This window comes from Odocoileus virginianus, chromosome 7 (genome assembly GCF_023699985.2).
Source record: "Odocoileus virginianus isolate 20LAN1187 ecotype Illinois chromosome 7, Ovbor_1.2, whole genome shotgun sequence".
Classification (NCBI taxonomy): domain Eukaryota; kingdom Metazoa; phylum Chordata; class Mammalia; order Artiodactyla; family Cervidae; genus Odocoileus; species Odocoileus virginianus.
The window spans coordinates 58,861,932-58,882,870 of record NC_069680.1 but is presented as its reverse complement, the minus strand read 5'-3'; the positions used below and the strand labels follow the sequence as shown (position 1 = coordinate 58,882,870).

Below are 20,939 nucleotides of genomic sequence, written 5' to 3'. Positions count from 1 at the left end.
AAGCCTGCCACTGTTTCCACTGTTTCTCCACCTATTTGCCATGAAGTGATGGGACCAGATGCCACGATCTTAGTTTTCTGAATGTTGAGCTTTAAGCCAACTTTTTCACTCTCCTCTTTTACTTTCATCAAGAGGCTCTTTAGTTCTTCTTCACTTTCTGCCACAGGGTGGTGTCATCTGCATATCTGAGGTTATTGGTATTTCTCCCAGCAATCTTGATTCCAGCTTATACTTCATCCAGCCCAGCGTTTCTCATGATATACTCTGCATACAAGTTAAATGAGCAGGGTGACAATATACAGCCTTGACGTACTCCTTTTCCTATTTGAACCAGTCTGTTGTTCCATGTGCAGTTCTAACTGTTGCTTCCTGACCTGCATACAGATTTCTCAGGATGCAGGTCACGTGATCCGGTATTCCCATCTCTTTCAGAATTTTCCACAGTTTATTGTGTGTGTGATCTGGTATTCCCATCTCTTTAAGAATTTTCCACAGTTTATTGTGATCCACACGGTCAAAGGCTTTGGCATAGTCAATAAAGCAGAAATAGAGTTTTTCTGGAACTCTCTCGCTTTTTTGATGATCTTGCAAGTTAATCTCTGGTTCCTCTGCCTTTTCTAAACCCAGTTTGAACATCTGGAAGTTCACAGTAAACGTATTGCTAAAGCCTGGCTTGGGGAATTTTGAGCATTACTTTTCTAGCGTGTGAGATGAATGCAATTGTGCAGTAGTTTGAGCATTCTTTGGCATTGCCTTTCTTAGGGATTGGAATGAAAACTGACCTTTTCCAGTCCTGTGGCCACTGCTGAATTTTCCAAATTTGCTGGCATATTGAGTGCAGCACTTTCACAGCATTATCTTTTAGGATTTGAAATAGGTCAACTGGAATTTCATCACCTCTACTAGTTTTGTTCATAGTGATGCTTCCTAAGGCCCACTTGACTTCACATTCCAGGATGTCTGGCTCTAGGTGAGTGATCACGCCATTGTGATTATCTGGGCTGTGAAGATCTTTCTTGTACAGTTCGTCTGTGTATTTTTGCCACCTCTTCTTAATATCTTCTGCTTCTGTTAAGTCCATAACATTTCTGTTCTCTATTGTGCCCATTTTGCATGAAACATTCCCTTGGTATCTCCATTTTTCTTGAAGAGCTCTCTAGTCTTTTCCATCCTATTTTTTTCCTCTATTTCTTTGCACTGATCACTGAGGAAGGCTTTCTTATCTCTCCTTGCTATTCTTTGGAACTCTGCATTCAAATGGGTATATTTTTCCTTTTCTCCTTTGCTTTTGGCTTCTCTTCTTCTCACAGTTATTTGTAAGGCCTCCTCAGACAGCCATTTTGCTTTTTTGCATTTCTTTTTCTTGGGGATGATCTTGTTCCCTGTCTCTGGGACAATGTCACAAATCTCCGTCAATAGTTCTTCAGGCACTCTGTCTATCAAATCTAGGAATCAGCGAGCTAAGATGGACTGGAATTGGTGAATTTAACTCAGATGACCATTTTATCTACTACTGTGGGCAAGAATCCCTTAGAAGACATGGAATAGCCATCATAGTCAACAAACGAGTCTGAAATGCAGTACTTGGATGCAATCTCAAAAACGACAGAATGATCTCTGTTCATTTCCAAGGCAAGCCATTTAATATCATGGTAATCCAAGTCTATGCCCCGACCAGTAATGGTGAAGCTGAAGTTGAATGGTTCTATGAAGACCTACAAGACCTTCTAGAATTAACACCAAAAATAGATGTCCTTTTCCTTTATCAGTTCAGTGCAGTTCAGTCGCTCAGTCGTGTCCGACTCTTTGTGACCCCATGAATCGCAGCACGCCAGTCCTCCCTGTCCATCACAAACTCCCGGAGTCTACTCAAACTCATGCCCATCGAGTCAGTGATGCCATCCAGCCATCTCATCCTCTGTCAGCCCCTTCTCCTCCTGCCCCCAATCCCTCTCAGCATCAGGGTCTTTTCCAATGAGTCAAGTCTTCCCATGAGGTGGCCAAAGTATTGGAGTTTCAGCTTCAGCATCAGTCCGTCCAATGAACATCCAGGACTGATCTCCGTTAGGATGGACTGGTTGGATCTCCTTGCAGTCCAAGGGACTCTCAAGAGTCTTCTCCAACATCACAGTTCAAAAGCATCAATTTAACAACAACAAAAAAAAAGCATCAATTTTTTGGCACTCAGCTTTGTTCGCAGTCCAACTCTCACACCCATACATGACCACTGGGAAAACCATAGCTTTGACCAGATGGACCTTTGTTGGCAAAGTAATGTCTCTGATTTTGTGTGTGTGTGTGTGTGTGTGTGTGTGTGTGTGTGTGTGTGTGTGTGTCTCTGATTTTTAATATGCTATCTAGGTTGGTCATAACTTTCCTTCCAAGGAGTAAGCGTCTTTTAATTTCATGGCTGCAGTCACCATCTGCAGTGATTTTGGAGCCCAAAAAAATGAAGTCTGACACTGTTTCCACTGTCTGCCTATCTATTTCCCATGAGGTGATGGGACCAGATGCCATGATCTTAGTTTTCTGAATGTTAAGCTTTAAGCCAACTTTTTCACTCTCCTCTTTCACTTTCATCAAGAGGCTTTTTAGTTCCTCTTCACTATCTGCCATAAGGGTGGTGTCATCTGCATATCTGAGATTATTGATATTTCTCCCAGCAGTCTTGATTCCAGCTTGTGCTTCTTCCAGCCCAGCATTTCTCATGATGTATGCTGCATGTAAGTTAAATAAGCAGGGTGACAATATACAGCCTTGATGTACTCCTTTTCCTATTTGGAACCAGTCTGTTGTTCCATGTCCAGTTTTATCTGTTGCTTCCCGACCTGCATACAGGTTTCTCAAGAGGCAGGTCAGGTGGTCTGGTATTCCCATCTCCTTCAGAATTTTCCACAGTTTATTGTATTCCCTTTATAGGGGGCTGGAATTCACAAGTAGGAAGTCAAGAAACACCTAGAGTAACAGGCAAATTTGACCTTGTAGTATAGAATGAAGCAGAGCAAAGGCTAATAGGGTTCTGCCAAGAGAACGCACTGGTCATAGCAAACATCCTCTTCCAACAACACAAGAGAAGACTCTACACATGGACAACACCAGATAGTCAACACCAAAATCAGATTGATTATATTCTTTGCAGCCAAAGATGGAGAAGCTCTATATAGTCAGCAAAAACAAGACCAGGAGTTGACGGTGGCTCAGATCATGAAATCTTTATTGCCAAATTCAGACTTAAAGAAAGTAGGGAAAACCACTAGACCATTTAGGTATGACCTAAATCAAATCCCTAACGATTATACAGTGGAAGTGAGAAGTAGATTTAAGAATATACAGAAGAACTATACAAAAAAGATCTTAATGACCCAGATAGTCATGATGGTGTGATCACTCACCTAGAGCCAGACATCCTGGAATGTGAAGTCAAGTGAGCCTTAGGAAGCATCACTATGAACAAAGCTAGTAGAGGTGATAGAATTCCAGTTGACCTATTTCAAATCCTAAAAGATGATGCTGTGAAAGTGCTGCACTCAATATGCCAGCAAATTTGAAAAACTCAGCAATGGCCACAGGACTGGAAAAGATCAGTTTTCATTCCAATCCCTAAGAAAGGCAATGCCAAAGAATGCTCAAACTACTGCACAATTGCATTCATCTCACATGCTAGCAAAATAATGCTCAAAATTCCCCAAGCCAGGCTTCAGCAGTATGTGAACTGAGAAGTTCCAGAAGTTCAATCTGGATTTTAAAAAGGTAGAGGAACCAGAGATCACATTGCCAACATCCACTGGATCATCAGAAAAGCAAGAGAGTTCCAGAAAAACATCTATTTCTGCTTTATTGACTATGCCAAAGCCTTTGACCGTGTGGATCACAACGAACTGTGAAAAATTCTTAAAGAGATGGGAATACCAGATCACGTGACCTGCCTCCTGAGAAACCTGTATGCAGGTCAAGAAGCAACAGTTAGAACTGAACATAGAACAACAGACTGGTTCCAAATCAGGAAAGGAGTACGACAAGGCTGTATGCATTCACCCTGCTTATTTAACTTCTATGCAGAATACATCAAGAGATACACTGGGCTGGATGAATCACGAGTTGGAATCAAGACTGCTGGGAGAAATATCAATAATCTCAGACATGCAGATGATACCACCCGTATGGCAGAAAGCAAAGAGGAGCTAAAGAGCCTCTTGAAAGTGAAAGAGGAGAGTGAAAAAAACTGGCTTAAAACTCAACATTCAATAAACAAAGATCAGAGCATCAGGCCCTATCACTTCATGGCAAATAAATGGGGAAACAATGGAAAGAGTGACAGACTCTCTCCGTTGGAGCTCCAAAATCTCTGCAGGTGGTGACTGCAGCTATGCAATTAGAAGACGCTTGCTCCTTGGAAGAAAATCTGTGACCAACTTAGACAGCAGATTAAAAAGCAGGGACATTACTTTGCAGACAAAGGTCTATCTAGTCAAAGTTATGGTTTTTCCAGTAGTCATGTATGGATGTGAGAGTTGGACCATAAAGAAAGCTGAGCACCGAAGAACTGATGCTTTTGAACTGTGGTGTTGGAGAAGACTCTTAAGAGTACCTTGGACGGTAAGGTGATCAAGACAGTCAATCCTAAAGGAAATCAGTCCTGAATATTCATTGGAAGGACTGATGCTGAAGCTCCAATACTTTGGCCACCTGATGCCAGGTGTTGAAGAGTTGATTCATTGGAAAAGACCCTGATGCCGGGAGAGATTTAAGGAAGGAGGAAAAGGGGACCACAAAGGATGAGATGGATAAATGGCATCACCAAATCAATGGACATGAGTTTGAGCAGGGTCTGGGAGTTAGTGATGGACAGGGAAGTCTGGCATGCTGCAGTCCATGGGGTTGCAAAGAGTCAGACATGACTGAGCAACTGAACTGAGCATGGTTCTGCCTACCAGAACAAGACCTAGTTTTCCCCACAGCCAGTCCCTCCCATCAGGAAGCCTGCATAAGCCTTTTATCCTCATCCATCATAGGGCAAACAGAAACAAGAACTACAGTCCCACAGACTCCAGAATGAAAACCGCAATCACAGAAAGTTAACCAAAATGATCACATGGATCACAGCTTTGTCAGTGAAAGGGCTTGCATGACTCAGTGAAGCGATGACAAAACATGGTCTACTAGAGAAGGGAATGGGAAACCACTCTAGTATTCTTGCCTCAAGAAGCCCATGAGCAGTGTGAAAAGGCAAAAATATATGACACTGGAAGATGAGCCCCCCAGATCAGTGGGTGTCCAACATGCTTACTGGGGAAGCACGGAGAAATAGCTCCAGAAAGACAGCCGCGCCAAAGCGCAAACGACGCCCAGTTTTGGATGTGCCTGGTGGTGAAAATAAAGTTCAATGTTGTAAAGAACAATACCACATAAGAACCTGGAAAGTTAGGTCCATGAATCAAGGTAAATTGGAAGTGGTCAAGCAGGAGATGGCAAGAAGGAACATCGACATTTTAGGAATCAGTGAACTAAAATGGACGGGAATGGGCAAATTTAATTCAGATGGCCACTATGTCTAATTCTGTAGGCAAGAATCACTTAGAAGAAATGGAGTAGCCCTCATATCCAACAAGAGAGTCTGAAATGCAGTATTTGTATATAATCCCCAAAACAACAAAATGATCTCAGTTCATTTCCAAGGCAAACCATTCAGTATCACAGTAATTCAAGTCTATGACAAACCACTAATACTGAAGAAGCTGAAGTTGAATGGTCCTATGAAGACCTACATGACCTTCTAGAACTAACACACACAAAAGATGTTCTTTTCATCACAGGGGATTGGAATGCAAAAGTAGGAAGTCAAGAGATACCTTGATTAACAGGTAAGTTTGGCCTTTGAGTACAAAATGAAGCAGGGAAAAGGCTAACAGAATTTTGCCAAGAGAACACACTGGTCATAGCAAACACCCTCTTCCAATAACACAGGAGACAACTCTACACATGAACGTCACCAGATAGTCAAAACTGAAATCAGATTGATTATATTCTTTGCAGCCAAAGATGGTGATGCTGTATATAGTCAACAAAAACAAGAATTGGAGCTGACTATGGCTCAGATCATCAGTTCCTTATTGCAAAATTCAGGCTTAAATTGAAGAAGGCAGGGAAAACCACTAGACCATGTAGGTATGACCTAAATCTAATCCCTTAGGATTATACAGTGGAGGTGGCAAATAGATTCAAGGGAGATTAGATCCGGTAGAGTGCCTGAAGAACTATAGAAGGAGGTTTGTAACATTGTATTGGAAGTGGTGACCAAAATCATCCCAAAGAAAAAGAAATGCAAGAAGGCAAAGTGGTTGTCTGAGGAGAACTTACAAATAACTGAGAAGAGAAAAGAAGAGAAAGTCAAAGGAGAAAGGAAAAGAAATACCCAACTGAATGCAGAGTTTCAGAGAATAGCAAGGAGAGATAAAGCCTTCTTATGTGAATAATGCAAAGAAATAGAGGAAAACAATAGGATGGGAAAGACTAGAGAGCTCTTCAAGAAAACTGGAGATATCAAGGAAATATTTCATTCAAGGATGGGCACAATAAAAGAGGGAAGTGGCAAGGACCTAATAGAACCAGAAGACATTGAGAAGGGGTGGCAAAAATACACAGAAGAGCTATAGAAAACATGTCTTGATAACCTAGGTGTGGTTACTCACCTAGAGGTAGATATCCTGGAGTCTGAAGTGAAGTGAGCCTTAGGAAGCATCTCTACGAACAAAACTAGTGAAGGTAATGGCATTCCAGCTGAGCTATTTAAAATCCTAAAAGATGATACTGTGAAAGTGCTGTACTCAGTATGCCAGCAAATTTGGAAAACTCAGCAGTGGCCACAGGCCTGGAAAAGGTGTTTTCACTCTAATCCCAAAGATGAGCAATGTCAAAGAATGTTCAAACTATCATACAATTGAGCTCATTTCACATGCTAGCAAGGTAATGTTCAAAATCCTTCAAGCCAGGCTTCAGGAGTACAAGAACTAAGAACTTCCAGATGTACATGCTGGGATTAGAAAAGGCAGAAGAACCAGAGATTAAATTTCCTACATTCATTGGATCATACAGAAAGCAAGGGATTTCCAGAAAAACATCTACTTCTGTTTCATTGACTATGCTAAAGCCTTTGACTGTGTAGATCAGAACTATGGAAAATTCTTAAAGTGACAGGAATACTAGACCACCTTACCTACCTCCTTAGAAACTTGTATGTGGGTCAAGAAGCAACAGTTAGAACCAGGCATGGAACAATGGACTGGTTCAAAATTGGGAAAGGAGTACGTCAAGGCTGTACATTGTTAGCCTTCTTATTTAACTTCTTTGCAGAGTACATCAAGATAAACGCTGGGCTGGATGAAGCACAAGCTGGAATCAAGACTGCCGGGAGAAATAACAACAATCTCATATATGCAGATTATACCACTCTAATGGCCCAAAGGGAAGAGGAACTAAAGAGTCTCTTGATGAAAGTGAAAGAGAGTGAAAAAGCTGGCTTAAATCTAACATTCAAAAAACTAAGATCATGGCATCCATTCCCATCACTTCATGTCAAATAGATGGGGAAACAATGGAAACAGTGAGAGACTATTTTCTTGGGCTCCAAAATCACTGCAGACAGTGATTGCAGCCATTAAATTAAGACATCTGCTCCTTGGAAGAAAAGTTATGACAAACTTAGACAGCATATTAAAAGAGCAGAGGCATCACTTTGCCAACAAAGGTCCATATAGTCAAAGCTATGGTTTTTCTAGTAGTCATGTATGGATGTGAGAGTTGAACCACAAAGAAGGGTGAGCACCAAAGAACTGATGCTTTCAAATTGTGAAGCCAGAAAAGACTCTTGTGCATCCCTTGGACAGCTAGGATATAAAACCAGTCAATCCTAAAGGAAATCAACCCTAAGCTGGAAGTCCTTCCAACCCATTGGAAGGATTGATTCTGAAGCTGAAGCTCCAAAACTTTGACCACCTGATGGAAAGAGCCGACTCATTGGAAAAGACCCTGATGCTGGGAAAGATTAAGGGCAAGAGGAGAAGGGGGCAACCGAGGATAAAATGGTTGGATGGCATCACTAACTCAATGGACACGAGTTTGAGCAAGCTCTGGGAGATCATGAAGGACAGAGAAGCCTGGTGTGTTGCTGTCCATGGGGTTGCAAAGAGTCGGACACAACTTAGTGACTGAACAACAACAAAGAGCACCATCTCAGGCCTCCCAGGGGGAACAGCACGCAAAGACAGCCTATGTCAGAGTCCAGTGTGTTCAGAACACAGTACCCAGGTCTGGCTGAAGGGAGGTGATGGTTAGTCTTATATGTCAGCTGGCTAGACTACAGACACTGTTATTCAATCAAATGCTAATTTAGGCTTCACTTTGAAATTATAGATGTGATTAAAGTCAATAAAACTTAAATAAGAGAGATGATCCTTGACAATTTAGGCTTCTCTCAGTTGAAAAGGCTTATGTGCAGAACTGAGGCTCCTCAAAAGAAGAAACTCCACTTAGGCAGAACAGCCTGGGCATGTGCCTGAGAGTTCCAGCCTGCCTTTCATGATGGCCAGACCGATGGATTTTAGACTTGCCTTGCCAGCCCTCACAATCATGCAAAGCCAATTCCTTGTAATAAATCTCTTAATATATATTTCACAGTGGTTCTGTTTCTCTGACTGATCCCTGACTGATAAAGGCAGGCACCTCTCAGAAGATGGGGAGATGGGGTGGAGGGGGATTTCAGGCTAGACTTAGATTAGAGAGCCTTGCAGCACATGTTAAAAGCTCTGGACTTTTCCTGAAAAGAAAAGGATAAAAGCAGAAGGGACTCTAGCAGATAAAGAGCAGAATCATATCTGCAGTTTAGATGCTGAGCGTCTGTCCACCTGGAGGATGGGGAATGAACTGGAGTGTCCACAGCCAGCCAGGAGACAGAACCACAAAACGGGAGGAAGCCGGAGCCATATGCAGGTAGGAGATGGTGGATCTTGGTTGGATAAAGTCGTAGCAGTGGAAATGGTGAGAAAGGGGTGGGTTTGAGAGACACCAAGGAGTAAGCCTCATGGAACTTGGTGACATACTGGCTGGGGATGAGGCAGAAGGAAGAGGAATCCAAGTTGATTTTCAATTTGACGGCACTTTTCATCCCACTGGACCTCAACATACACAGTGCCAACCAGAGGTGCTGCCTCTCATCCACCAGTTGCCAAATCAAAACTGAGGCCAAGGACATTCATTAACTACCCAGATGCAACATTCAGATAATCCAACTTGATAACAGCAATATGTCTACAAGACACCCTGTTGTGAGCCCTTTGACTCTTTCAAACTAAACCCTTCAGCTGCCCCTGCCCAGAATAAGGGAAGAGGCAACATCTGGCAGAACAAAGCCAGAAAAACATGGCTGGAAAGATCCTGGGTAGAAAGGAGGGAGGTGAGAGCAAGGTCAGAGCAGCTGTTTCTGCCATTTCCCAAACCTTGGAATAAACCAAAGGCCTGGCAGATCTGATGGGGAGAGTGAGTGAAAGGGCACTGGCTGGTGAAAATTACCAGAGTCTTTACAGGAACCCTGGAAGAACTGGTGATGAACAGAGAGGAAGGTAAGAAACTCAAGGTAAGAAACCCAAACAATACCAGCCACATCAGAGGCTTGATTCATTCCATTTCCTGTCTGCAAAACGGGCAGATTTATTTCAGGTTACTACTAAACAGAAGAAAAAGGATAATCAAGCTATAAAAGATTGGATACCAAGGTCTGTTTGGGAGAAAGAAGAGATGGAACAGAGCCATTTGTTTTGATGACTGGCTAAATACTCTGTCTGCAACACAAGAGACCCTGTTTCGATCCCTGGGTTGGAAAGATCCCCTGAAGAAGGGAATACTCCAGTATTCTGATCTGGTGAATTCCATGGATAGAGCCTGGCCACAGGTCCCAAAGAGTTGGACACAACTGAGCAATGAACACTAAATAATCTTGTCATAACCATTAATTTTTCTATGGTCATGATGTTCTAAAAGAGAAAAAGGCAGGACCTAAAAACACCCATTAATGAGGTTTCATTTCTAATAATGATGGACAAGATACTATTAGACCAACCCTCTTGCAAAAAACCACCATAAACTTTGGACAAAATATAAAAACTTTAACCTGAAAGTACTGAAAAGCAACCAAAATCAGTAGAAACTGGAAGGGCAGTCCTCTCAGAAGGAAATGGCAATACAAAAGTTTCTCATTTTTTATGGACCTTCGCCTAAAGGCAAGCTACATTAGGAGCCAGGCCAGGAGACTGAAACTATGGTAGAAACCCAAAAGCCGATCTCACTGGATTAAAGAATCTAAGGCCACTTTGGAGCAGCTACAACAGCAACGAAGTGATGCTGAAAAGGAATGAGCCATGGAGGTGGAATCCCAAATTCTAAATATAAACTCATGACTGAACTATGAACTATGTGTGCAGAGGGCACAAGCAGACTACCTTAAGAGATTTCAACCTGCCACTTACTGCAGGGGAGACAGAGCTCAGAGATTTGAGCACAGGCAAATTAACTGCTTGATAAACAAACAAACGAACAAACTCTACTGAGGAAAATAATAATCCAGAGTCTCTACAACATATGACTCATAATGTCAGAGATATAATCCATAATGTCAGAGATACAATCTATGTCTAGACAATGCAAACAAAATGAGCCATTCCAAAGAAAAGGCAACCAATGAGACTGATCCTGAGATGACTGAGATGACAGAATTACGAGGAATTTTTTTTTTTTTTTTTTGGTGGCCCATATGCAGATACAAGGATTTTTAAAGAAATTTGTATAGCTATTCTGAAAGATTTTTGAAAAAGAAAGAAAACATACTTGTAATGAACAGGTTAGAAATCTCATCAGAGAAACAAATTATTTAAAAAAAAAAAAATCAAATGGGGAATTCCCTGGTGGTCCAGTGGTTAGAGACCTGGCTCTCTCACTGCCAAGGACATATGTTCACTCCCTGGTCTGGGCATCTGAGATCCCACAAGTCTCACAATGCAACCAAAAAAATAAATAACCAAATAATGAAACAATTTCCCATCCATTATTTTAAAAAAATAACCAAATGGGATCTACCCCAAAATAAAAATATGTCTACACACAAACTTGCATAGAAATGTTGATAGCATTCTTCACAGTGGCCAGAAAGTGCAACCAACTCAAATAACCATCCACTGAGGAGTAGATAAGCAAAATGTGGTACATCCATACACTGGAATATTATTCAGCCATAAAAATGAAGTACATAAGATATAACATGAAGGAACCTTGAAAACATTATGCTAAGTAAAATGTACCAGACACAAAAGACCATATATTGTGTGGATTCCATTTACATGAAATGTCCAGAATAGGCAAATTCATAAAGGTAGAAGGTAGATTACTGGTTGGCAGAGGCTTGGGCAAGGGGAGAATGGGGAGAAATTGCTAGTGGGTACAGAGTTTCTTTGGAGGTGATGAAAATGTTCTAGAATTAGATAATGGAAATGATTGTACAATTGTAAATATACTAAAACCTACTGAATTGTACACCTTAAAATGGTTAATCGTATGTTACGGGAATTATATCTCAACTTCTTTTAAAGTCAGGTAAGACATCATGTGAAACTGGAATGAATATGAAACTCCACTCCCTCTGCAACTTTTCTGTAGACCTAAAATTTTTCCAAAATACAAAGTTCATTTTATTTTTACTTTTTAAAAAGTTTATTTTAAAGTAATTCTATTTACAATAGAATCCAAGATTGTTTTCAGGGACATAAATTAACAAAAGATATTTAGGACTTAAACACTTAGAAGTACAAATCACTGCCAAGACAAATTAAGACCACTCAGAGATATACCATGTTCATAAATTGTTAAGATGTCAATTCTCCCCAAATAAGGGTGACCAAGCATCCCAGTCTGCCTGGGATAGAGGGGGTTCCCAAGATGCAAGACTATCATTTCTAAAACCAGAGCAGTTTGAGGAAAGCCAGGATTAATTTCTCACCAACTTCAAATTAATATATTGTTTCAATACAATCCCAATTAAAATTCCAGGTGTATTTTTTTTAAAAAGACATTGACAAGCTGATTCTAAAATTTATGTGTAAGAACAAAGAACCTAGAGTAGTCAAAACAATTTTGAGGAAGAACAAAGTTGGAGGACTCACAACATCTGATTTCAAGTCTTACTTTTTAAAGTACAATAAGTATAGTATTGGTGAAAGGACAGACTCAAGATGAATGGAAATAGCCCTTTACATATATACTCAATTGATTTTCCACAAAGTTGCAAATGGAATTCAATGAGAAAGGCTAGTCTTTTCAACAAATTGTCATGAACAACTGGACACCCATATGCAAAAAGAAAAAAAAAAACCTTCAAACTACACCTCATACCATTCACGTGCTCTGCTGTGCTTAGTCGCTCAGTTGTGTCTGACTCTGTGACCCCAAGGACTGCAGCCCTCTAGGTTCCTCTGTCCACGGGGATTTTCCAGGCAAGGCTACTGGAAGGGGCTGCCATGGCCTCCTCCAGGGGATCTTCCCAACCCAGGGATCAAACCCAGGTCTCCTGCATCGCAGGCGGATTCTTTACCGACTGAACCACTAGGGAACTCACATAAATAAAATGGCTCATAGACCTGAATGTAAAACCATAAAACTATAAAACTTCTAGTAGAAAACACTGCAGAAAATCTTTGGGGAATATAAAATGAGTGTAAAATGGTACAACCACTTTGGGAAAAGGTGCCATAAAACTAAACATAACCTACTTAAGGAGTCAGCAATTCCTCTCCTAAGTAAGGACCCAGAAGAAATAAAAGCATAAAAAAGTGTACCGAAATATTCATAAAAGTTTTTCATATTAGCCATAAACTGGAAACATCCCAGAAGTCCATCTAAGGATAAATGAATAAACCGTGATATATTGACACTAGTAAAATGGATTTCTACTGAACAAAAAAAGGAACAAATTAATAATGCAACAGAGATAAATCTCAGAAACATTGGGCTGAATGAAGAATTCTCACACAAAAGAGTATATAGTCTATGATTTCACTTACGTGAAGCGCTTGAACAAGCAAACTTAACTTATGGTTTATGCAGAAAAGTACTTCTGAGGGTGGGGGCAGAGCTGACTGGAAAGGGGCAGAGGGAACTTTCTAGGGTAATGGTAATTTTTCAAACTCTGTTGGAAATTTGGGTTACACTCATGTATATTATATGAAAAGTGCATGAAATGCTACATTTATGATTTGGGGATTTCACTAAGTGTTAATTTCATCTAAAAATTCCATTAGCTACTGAACCCAACAAGAGGCCCCACTGCCAGTTCACGACAGGACTCCAGAAACAAGGAAGAAGAGGAGTTGGATCATCCGCTCTCCTCACCATCTCTCCCCACCCACCCCACCCCGCCATCCCCCAAATCAGATAAAGTAAGTCAGAACATTTCTGATGTTTGCCCAACTCTTGTACCATCAGGGCCCACATGTCCTTGAACTATTCCCCCAAATAAGAGCCCAGAACAGAGTTTGAAATTTATACCTAGCATAAATTACTGGCTGGACTCTACTCAGAAGGAGCACTTATCATTTTCCCTTGATAACTCTGTGCTCAGAGATGTGTCAAGAAGCAGGTAAGAGAGACAGGAGGAGAGGTGGGAAAATCCTCCCATCACCTCCCCTTCACCAACCTGACAGCCCAATCTTTAGTACCCTTCAAAGCACACACCAGGGTACTCTTGTCCAGCTGAATCAGAGACTTGCAAGAATCAGGTCTTGCAGTGCCCACGTCTGTCACTGTGGGATGCAGAAGACTGTGTGTGAACCAGCCAGCTTCCAGAACACAGGCTCCCACTCAGCTCTCCCCTCTTGAACTAAATATGAAGTACACAGGCTGACTTCATTCTCTCCTTGAACAACAACAACCAAAAAAACTAGAACAGTACCTAGCATATGAATACACTAATGAAGCAAGTATTTTGAAAAAGTCACAGCTTAAAGGATCTCACTTTCTGGGATTGAATCCTGGCCACACAGTGAAAGCCCAGAATCCTAACCACTGTGGATCACCAAGGAACTCCGCACAGGCATTCTTATTATCATTCTCATTCAATGAAAAAGATGAAAGGCCACACTGGGTGTGAAAGACTTGGGATACCTCAACTATAAATTTCGGAAAACAAACAGGTTTGGCCAAGTGTCCTCCCCTCCCTTACCCCAGGAGGCCATCATTAACCTTTCAAGTCCCCAGTGGGTGTGGTCCTCGAGGAAGAACTGATTCATCCAAACAAACACAGGTGTCCCCCAGCCTCCACCACCTGCAGTTTTGGGAAGCTTCCAGAGCTCAACCCATCAGTTGTTAAGGTCATTTGCTAATTTTTTTTAAAAAGAACAGAAACAGAAAACACTTGAGGACTGGAGCACAAAAGAAGAGTTAGCGCCTGGTTACCCTGCTAAAGACCCTTCGGCCTCTTAGGGAAATACTGTCAGCCTGGAAACTTTTTCTCACCAGAGTAAAGCTGGGGTAGAGAAAGTGAATAGGGAAAGAAGATGCACAAAACAAGGGAGAAACAAACTCCTACAGGCCTTAAATTCAAATCTGTCCCTGGGGTTCAGGTCACTCCTGTCTGCTTGGCCACAGCAATCCTTCCCCAGATCTTACAAGGCCACCATGACCCCAGGTTTGGAAGCCTAGGAGAAGGACCCATGGAGCGCAGTGGGTTTATAAACCTGAGGGCCATTCCTCCTTTCCTCCCTGCATTTTGTCTGAGCTGGTCAGCAACACTTCTTAAGCCCAAATGCTATTATATAGGAGTTGTTGTTTAGTTGCTAACTCATGTCCAACTCTTTGTGACTTCATGGACAGCAGCCCGCCAGGCTCCTGTGTCCATGGGACTCCTTCTCCCATGGACCCAGGGATTAAACCCACGTCGCCTGCATTGGTAGGCAGATTCTTTACCGCTAAGCCACCAGGGAACCCCTTGTATACGAGTACATGAGCCTCAAAAAACAAAACAACAGGGACTTCCCTGGTGGTCCAGTGGTTAAGAATCTGCCTTCTGGATGCAGGGGGCTTGGGTTTGATCCCTGGTCAGGGAACTAAGATCCCACATGCCTCACAGTGCAGCAATAAATAAAAATAATAAATCTTTAAAAAAAAAAAAAACAACAATGAAAAATCTATACCAAAGAGACCAAACTGATCTGATCAAATTGATTCTTGGTGTCTTTTTCTAACATTTTGCTCTTTCCCACAAGGTACTGAGAGTGGAGTGAAAACCTGCATTAGTTCTCAGCTGCTCTTCCTTGCCTTCCTGGAAGCTCATTTTAGCTTGTGGAAGCCAGACCTGCCAGACTTCTGAAAGCAAGTGGACTGAAATTTCCAGTGTCTTTGAGAGAAATCCACTCCTCCTCCTCTCACCACCTTCTGGGACTCTTGAGGTGGCCCAAGAGCTGCCCTGATGCCTCCTCTCCTGCAATCTGACCCAAGCACCTCCAAATTAGACTAGTAATTAGCGAATACATTTAAAACAAACCTCTCTCCCCATGTGTATCCACTGACCAGCATCAAATAAGATCTTCCCTGTTTTGTTCCTCAAAATATCCCAGTAGGTGGTTTTGTACAAATTATGTTCAAATTCTTATCAATATTCTGTTAAATAACCTCAAAACTATTCCTTCCAAGAGCCCCCCATCAGGGGAGATGACCCAGAGTAAAGACCTCTGTGCTGCACACTCCATAGAATACAGTGTCCACATATCCTGAACTGTGCAATGAGGCAGCACTACCTAGTGGGTGGAGAATTAAGAGTACCTGGTGATATGTTCACTTTGTCCGATGCATCTTTCAGATGGCAGCAAACAGGGTCAATCCAGGAACCGGCATTCACCACTGCTGGCTACACCTCAGGTAGCAGCATCACAGCTGCCTCTGGCTTAGCAGAAGCCCTCTCTATTTCACCCTCAGGTCCAGACCCCGACTCCATCCATCCCCTCTCTGCAATATGCTGTGTGCTCACCCTTTGAAAGGGGGATGGGGGAACCAGTGAATGCAGCCGTTAATTCAAACCAGAAAAACCGAGGACACTGGACTGAAAAGAGCTTTTCATCCAGCCTGTCTGAAAGACCCCTTCCCCTTTGAGAATTTTGGCTTGGCTACTGGGTTCACCGCTATCAAAGCCAGAAACCTATTTTCTTCACTCATTCCTGCAAGTAAAAGGAGATGAAATGTGTGTATGTAAAAAAAAAAAAAAACAAAAGAAAAGAAATGTGTGTATGTGGCTTTGCAAATGAGCTCTTTAGGGAAGAAAAGTGGGGATGGGTAGAGGTACCACACAGAACTGGATGCATGGAGGTGAGAAGCCAAAGTTCAACCTCACTGGCCTAGGATGTAGAGACATCACCTCTGAGCAGATGATACACAACATCAAGTACCTCATGCTATCCTGCTCCCTTACACCTGGGGACTAAAACAAATTTATTTTATTTGCTGCTCCTTGTTCTCCTCCTCAGAGGATGACTTATGGGCTGAGACAGAGAGGGGTTCTTTGGTAGGAGTCAAAATTGAGGGCAGGAACAACTGGTGACTTGTCAATAGCACACCATCAAACGGTACTCACAGCCCCATATAAATGCAGACAGAACCAGGCTGTTTACAGGGAGCTGACACCCACATGAGTTTAGTGGGTAACAGAGACCACTCAGTGATGCGGTGGCTTATGTTCTTAATGAGAAGCTATTTTACACAAGCAAAAAGCTGCTGTCTCCTAACAAATGGACTCTGAAAAGACTGGAAAGGGGGAATTCTCCCTATCTAGCTAATGGGATGGGATGTATCCAGAACGCCATTTGTCATTTCTTTTTCCCTAGTAGTTAACGACCCCAAACCCTCCACTAGGCTCTGTTCCAAGACCACCACACCACCCAGTAGAGCAGGGCATGAAAACCACAGCCTGTTGTCCGCTCCAAGCGTGTAATTTAAAAAAAATCAAACAAAACATCAGCCAGTTCACAATTAGTAGATTCTGGCCCGCTCCTGGTGTACATTTCCTAAGCACCCCCACCCATGAAGCCGGGGCTGAGGCCCCGGTCTCCTGACCGCACAGCTCCGGCTCCCCGGGCCCTAAACCTCTCTCCCTAAAACATCACTTTTCCAGCCTGAAAGTTCCTTCGCTCAGGAACCTGTGCACTTCACTGCCTCAAAGAGTTGAGGAATGGAGACACCCTAAAGTCGGCTCAGGGCAGCGTCCAGTCATGTCTTGTTGAAGGTGGAAACTCTTGTGTCCCAGCAAGAAGGAACGTCTCAGGACAGTCCTTCCCCAGCCACTCTGTCTGCGCTCCCAAACCCGCACCCTCCACCGCCAGTTCCCGCCCCAAAGGCCCGGGCTCGGTCCCGCAGTTTGCGCCGGACGCTCTCCCCTCCGGGCCGCGCACTCACCCACCGCCAGGATGCGAAAGCCCCGCGGCGGGCGCAGGGCCCGGCGACACCAGGCGTCGCGCAGCACCTGCAGGCTGGCGGGAGGCGCGTGCACCAGCAACACCCCGCGCCGCAGCCAGCCCTGGAAGGCCAGCCGCGAGGCGGCGCGCGCCAGCCGCGAGTTCCAGAAGCAGCGCGCGTTGGCTCTTCGGAAGGCGCGGAACACAGCGCGCCCGCCAGGCTCCTCCGCACCCTCCGCCTCCTCCTGCGCCTCCAGCCTGCACAGCACCAGCGCCAAGGAACCTGGCGCCAGTTGCACGGGCCGGGCCATGCTGCCTCGGCGGCCAGGGCCCGCAGCTTCGGTGCGCTGGTGCCCGCGGTCTGCGGGAGGGATCAGCTTACTGTGCGCGGCGCCGGCTGCCGGGGGAACCGGGCTCCAGGGGGCGGGGTCGATTTGAGCGCCGGGCAGGGGGTGGGGCGGGACGTGCGGCCTGGGGACGGCCACTGCTCTCGCCCGAGAGGCGGCCAGTAGGGGTTTCCAAGTGCTGAATTCCCAGGTCATTCTCCACACCCCAACCCAATCCCCCAACTCCGACCCCAGGGGACTCCCCCACTTCCCTGCTTTCCGGCAACCCGGAGCTCCTCTTCCCCCACCGGCGGTCACTGGGACTTTACCCGACCGGTGGGCGGGGGGAGCCCGCAGCTCCGAGGAACCAAGCTGCCTCCAACTGCGGCGCGAGCGGCAGGCCAGTGTTCCGCAGAGCCCGGAGGACTAGGATGGCCGCCTTGGCCCGGGCTTTGGGATCGCCCCCAAGAAGGCGCCACGAGGGGTGGACTCCCTCGGGTCAGGAGTTAGGTCTCCATCGGCTTCTAATCAGTTTGCGTAAGTTACTTTGCCTCTGCCACCTCCGTTTACTCTGTAGTAAAATAAGGAGTTGGGACTCAAGTCTACGAACCTTTTTCGTGACTTTCTGAGGTTTTAGTGTCTGGTCCCGCTCCAGGGTTATCCCATTCACTTGAAGTGTTAAGGGACATAAAATTATCCAGAGGCTCCATCTCGATCGGCTGGCGAGGCGCTGTGGTGAAATCTGTGGGATTCAGGCCTCGGTTGGGATGGGAATTCAGACAAGAATCCCCAGGAGTGTTCGGAAAGAAACTTATGATTGATCTGTCACAGCAGACTCTAGCCAGTGCCTCGCATCATGGGGGACATCAGATGCTGAGAGGAAAAAAGGCTGGAATCCTGACTGTTGCAGTGGGTGAGAGCTCCTGGGGATAAGAACAGAAAGGAATGGAAGGGCAGTTTATAATCAGCACTTTAAGAGGGAGCAGAGGGGCTTGAGGAGACTTGGAAGTCAGTCCAGATTCCCACTCCCTCAGCTTATCAGTTATCAGTAACAACTACAATAATTTGAGATAATCTTCACCTTGCTCCTAGTGAGTCATTATCACAGTAAATGATAGGGGATGTTGTTAATAGCTAGAGCTAACATATATTGAACACTGTATGCTGGAGGCCTTAATTTCACAACTCCATGTTAACTTCTCTTAGTATCTCTCCCTCTCTCTGTTTTTAACAGATAAGGTAACTGAAGCTAGGTTGGATTCAGAAGCACTTCCTGGTCATACAGGTAGTAAGAAATGGAGTCAGACAACTTCCAAGTCAGGGCTCCCTATGACAAATTAATTCTGATGCAATTTTCAGTTTAAATAAGCAGGCAAACCTGAGACAACCATTTCATATTTCATTTCTGAGATGGATAGATAGATAAATACAGCAGAGAGCCCAAATGAACTAAATGTCTGTCTGTATAGCCAAGCTCCTCCTCTCTGTCATGAGAGATGACATTACTGTGTTCCCCAACCTGGGGAACTATGACTTTAATCTTTATATCTAGCATCTATGACAGTGTCTGTGATATCTCTCTATTTCTAGTATCTATGACATGATAATGATAATTTCCGTTTACACTCAGCTCACTCGACCTAGAACTGTATTGAGAATGTGACATGAGTAAGTTTATTCTCAGAATTAACCATCTGAAAGGGGGTAATATTATTGAGCCCCCATCTTCCCTCCAGAACAAATAACTGCCAACAGTGTATTTCACTTTCCCCCTCTCCTGTTTCCAGATGATCTCTCTCTTGCCCACCTTATCAGGCCTGAAATTCCTGCTGGTACAATCCCACCTTAGAAAGACTATGTCTCCAGAGTCTCAAAGCACATTCATTGTGTCTCCCATTTTTACTTTTCGTGAAGATTTAGGTCATCCAATTTGCTAATGTCTGGAAAAATACAGTGGCATTTCATGGGACAGGACCTTAGGATCAGTAAAGAGTTTTTGGGCTTCAAGACCATTAGAAAGATTGAGGTGGCTTATCCTAGAGAGAAGGGAATAGGAAGCTAGTGACTTTGACTGAACTGAGGCACTCTATATGGAGGATGCTTGTGGATACTTGTAGAGACTACACTCTAAGGCATCAGCCTTGAGAACCACAGTGACAAGCTCTCTGAGGCAATGCAGTCAAGACCATTGCCAGGGCCTCTCTGAACAAACTTGGTGGTGAGTGCAAGTGACAGTGACATCAGTACTGTGTGTCAGCAAGTGCTGAGGTAACTGAATGAGCACCCCAGGAAAAATATCAAGCCCTGTTTTCCTCATTTTCTGGGTATCACCTAAACCCCCAGGTTTTTTTGTGTGTGACAGTTCCAAGGAGGAGACTTCCCGAAACATGATCAAGACATGGCCAACTCTGGTAAATGGAACTTGTGAGCTTATTTGGTTTAGAAAACTGAAGGGTAACAGATTCATTCTTGCTACACTATAATTGCTGGAAAAGATGAACTGGGTCATTTGATGCTCTCACCTGCCTGGTGTCTGTCCTATCTTAGGACAGATGATCCAGTTCAATAATCCTGATTCAGTGCACTTCACACCCTGATTCCAGCCTGTCTTATCCAGCCTGTCCTCCGTTTCCATCCTTGCCTTCCTCCTCCAATCCACACCAAGGATCTTATGCTGCAGCTACTCAAAATACACACCTTCCCAAATAAGCTTCCACATCTTTGCTACCCTATTTCCTCTGCCTAGAAGGCCTCTCCCCTTTCCATCAGGTGGTATACTACAAAGGCCAGCTCATAAAACCTGTGACACATCCAGGAAAATTAAATCTGTACTTAGAGCTTTGTTAACCCTCTTATAATACCTGTGTGTTAAAAATTATAATATTTACTTACCTGTCTCGTTAGGCAACTTGAGATTCTTGGAGGGCCAGGCTTCTGCCTGATTCATCTCTGTGACCTATCATATAGCCCAGTATCTGGGTCATAGATTTGTTCCATCTGAATCAAATCTAATTTAACTAGTGCTTGATCCAGGATAACCCTGTTTTTCTTGCTTTCTTGCTAGCCTGGTGTCACCACCATACACAGAAGCATTCTGTTTCGAGGGTGAATCACAGGAAGACCTTGTTGTCCAACA

The 20,939-nt window shown here is 43.8% G+C and overlaps 1 protein-coding gene across 1 annotated transcript in view; it reads right to left on the bottom strand.

Moving 5' to 3' along the window:
* Positions 1–17,841, bottom strand: part of STOX1 (storkhead box 1) — a 71,619-nt gene extending 53,778 nt beyond the window's left edge. The window contains exon 1 of the mRNA XM_020869851.2: positions 17,479–17,841. Coding sequence (XP_020725510.2) covers positions 17,479–17,788 — 310 coding nt within the window. The 5' untranslated portion in view covers positions 17,789–17,841. The remainder of the gene's footprint in view (positions 1–17,478) is intronic.
* Between the last annotated feature and the right edge of the window lie 3,098 nt (positions 17,842–20,939).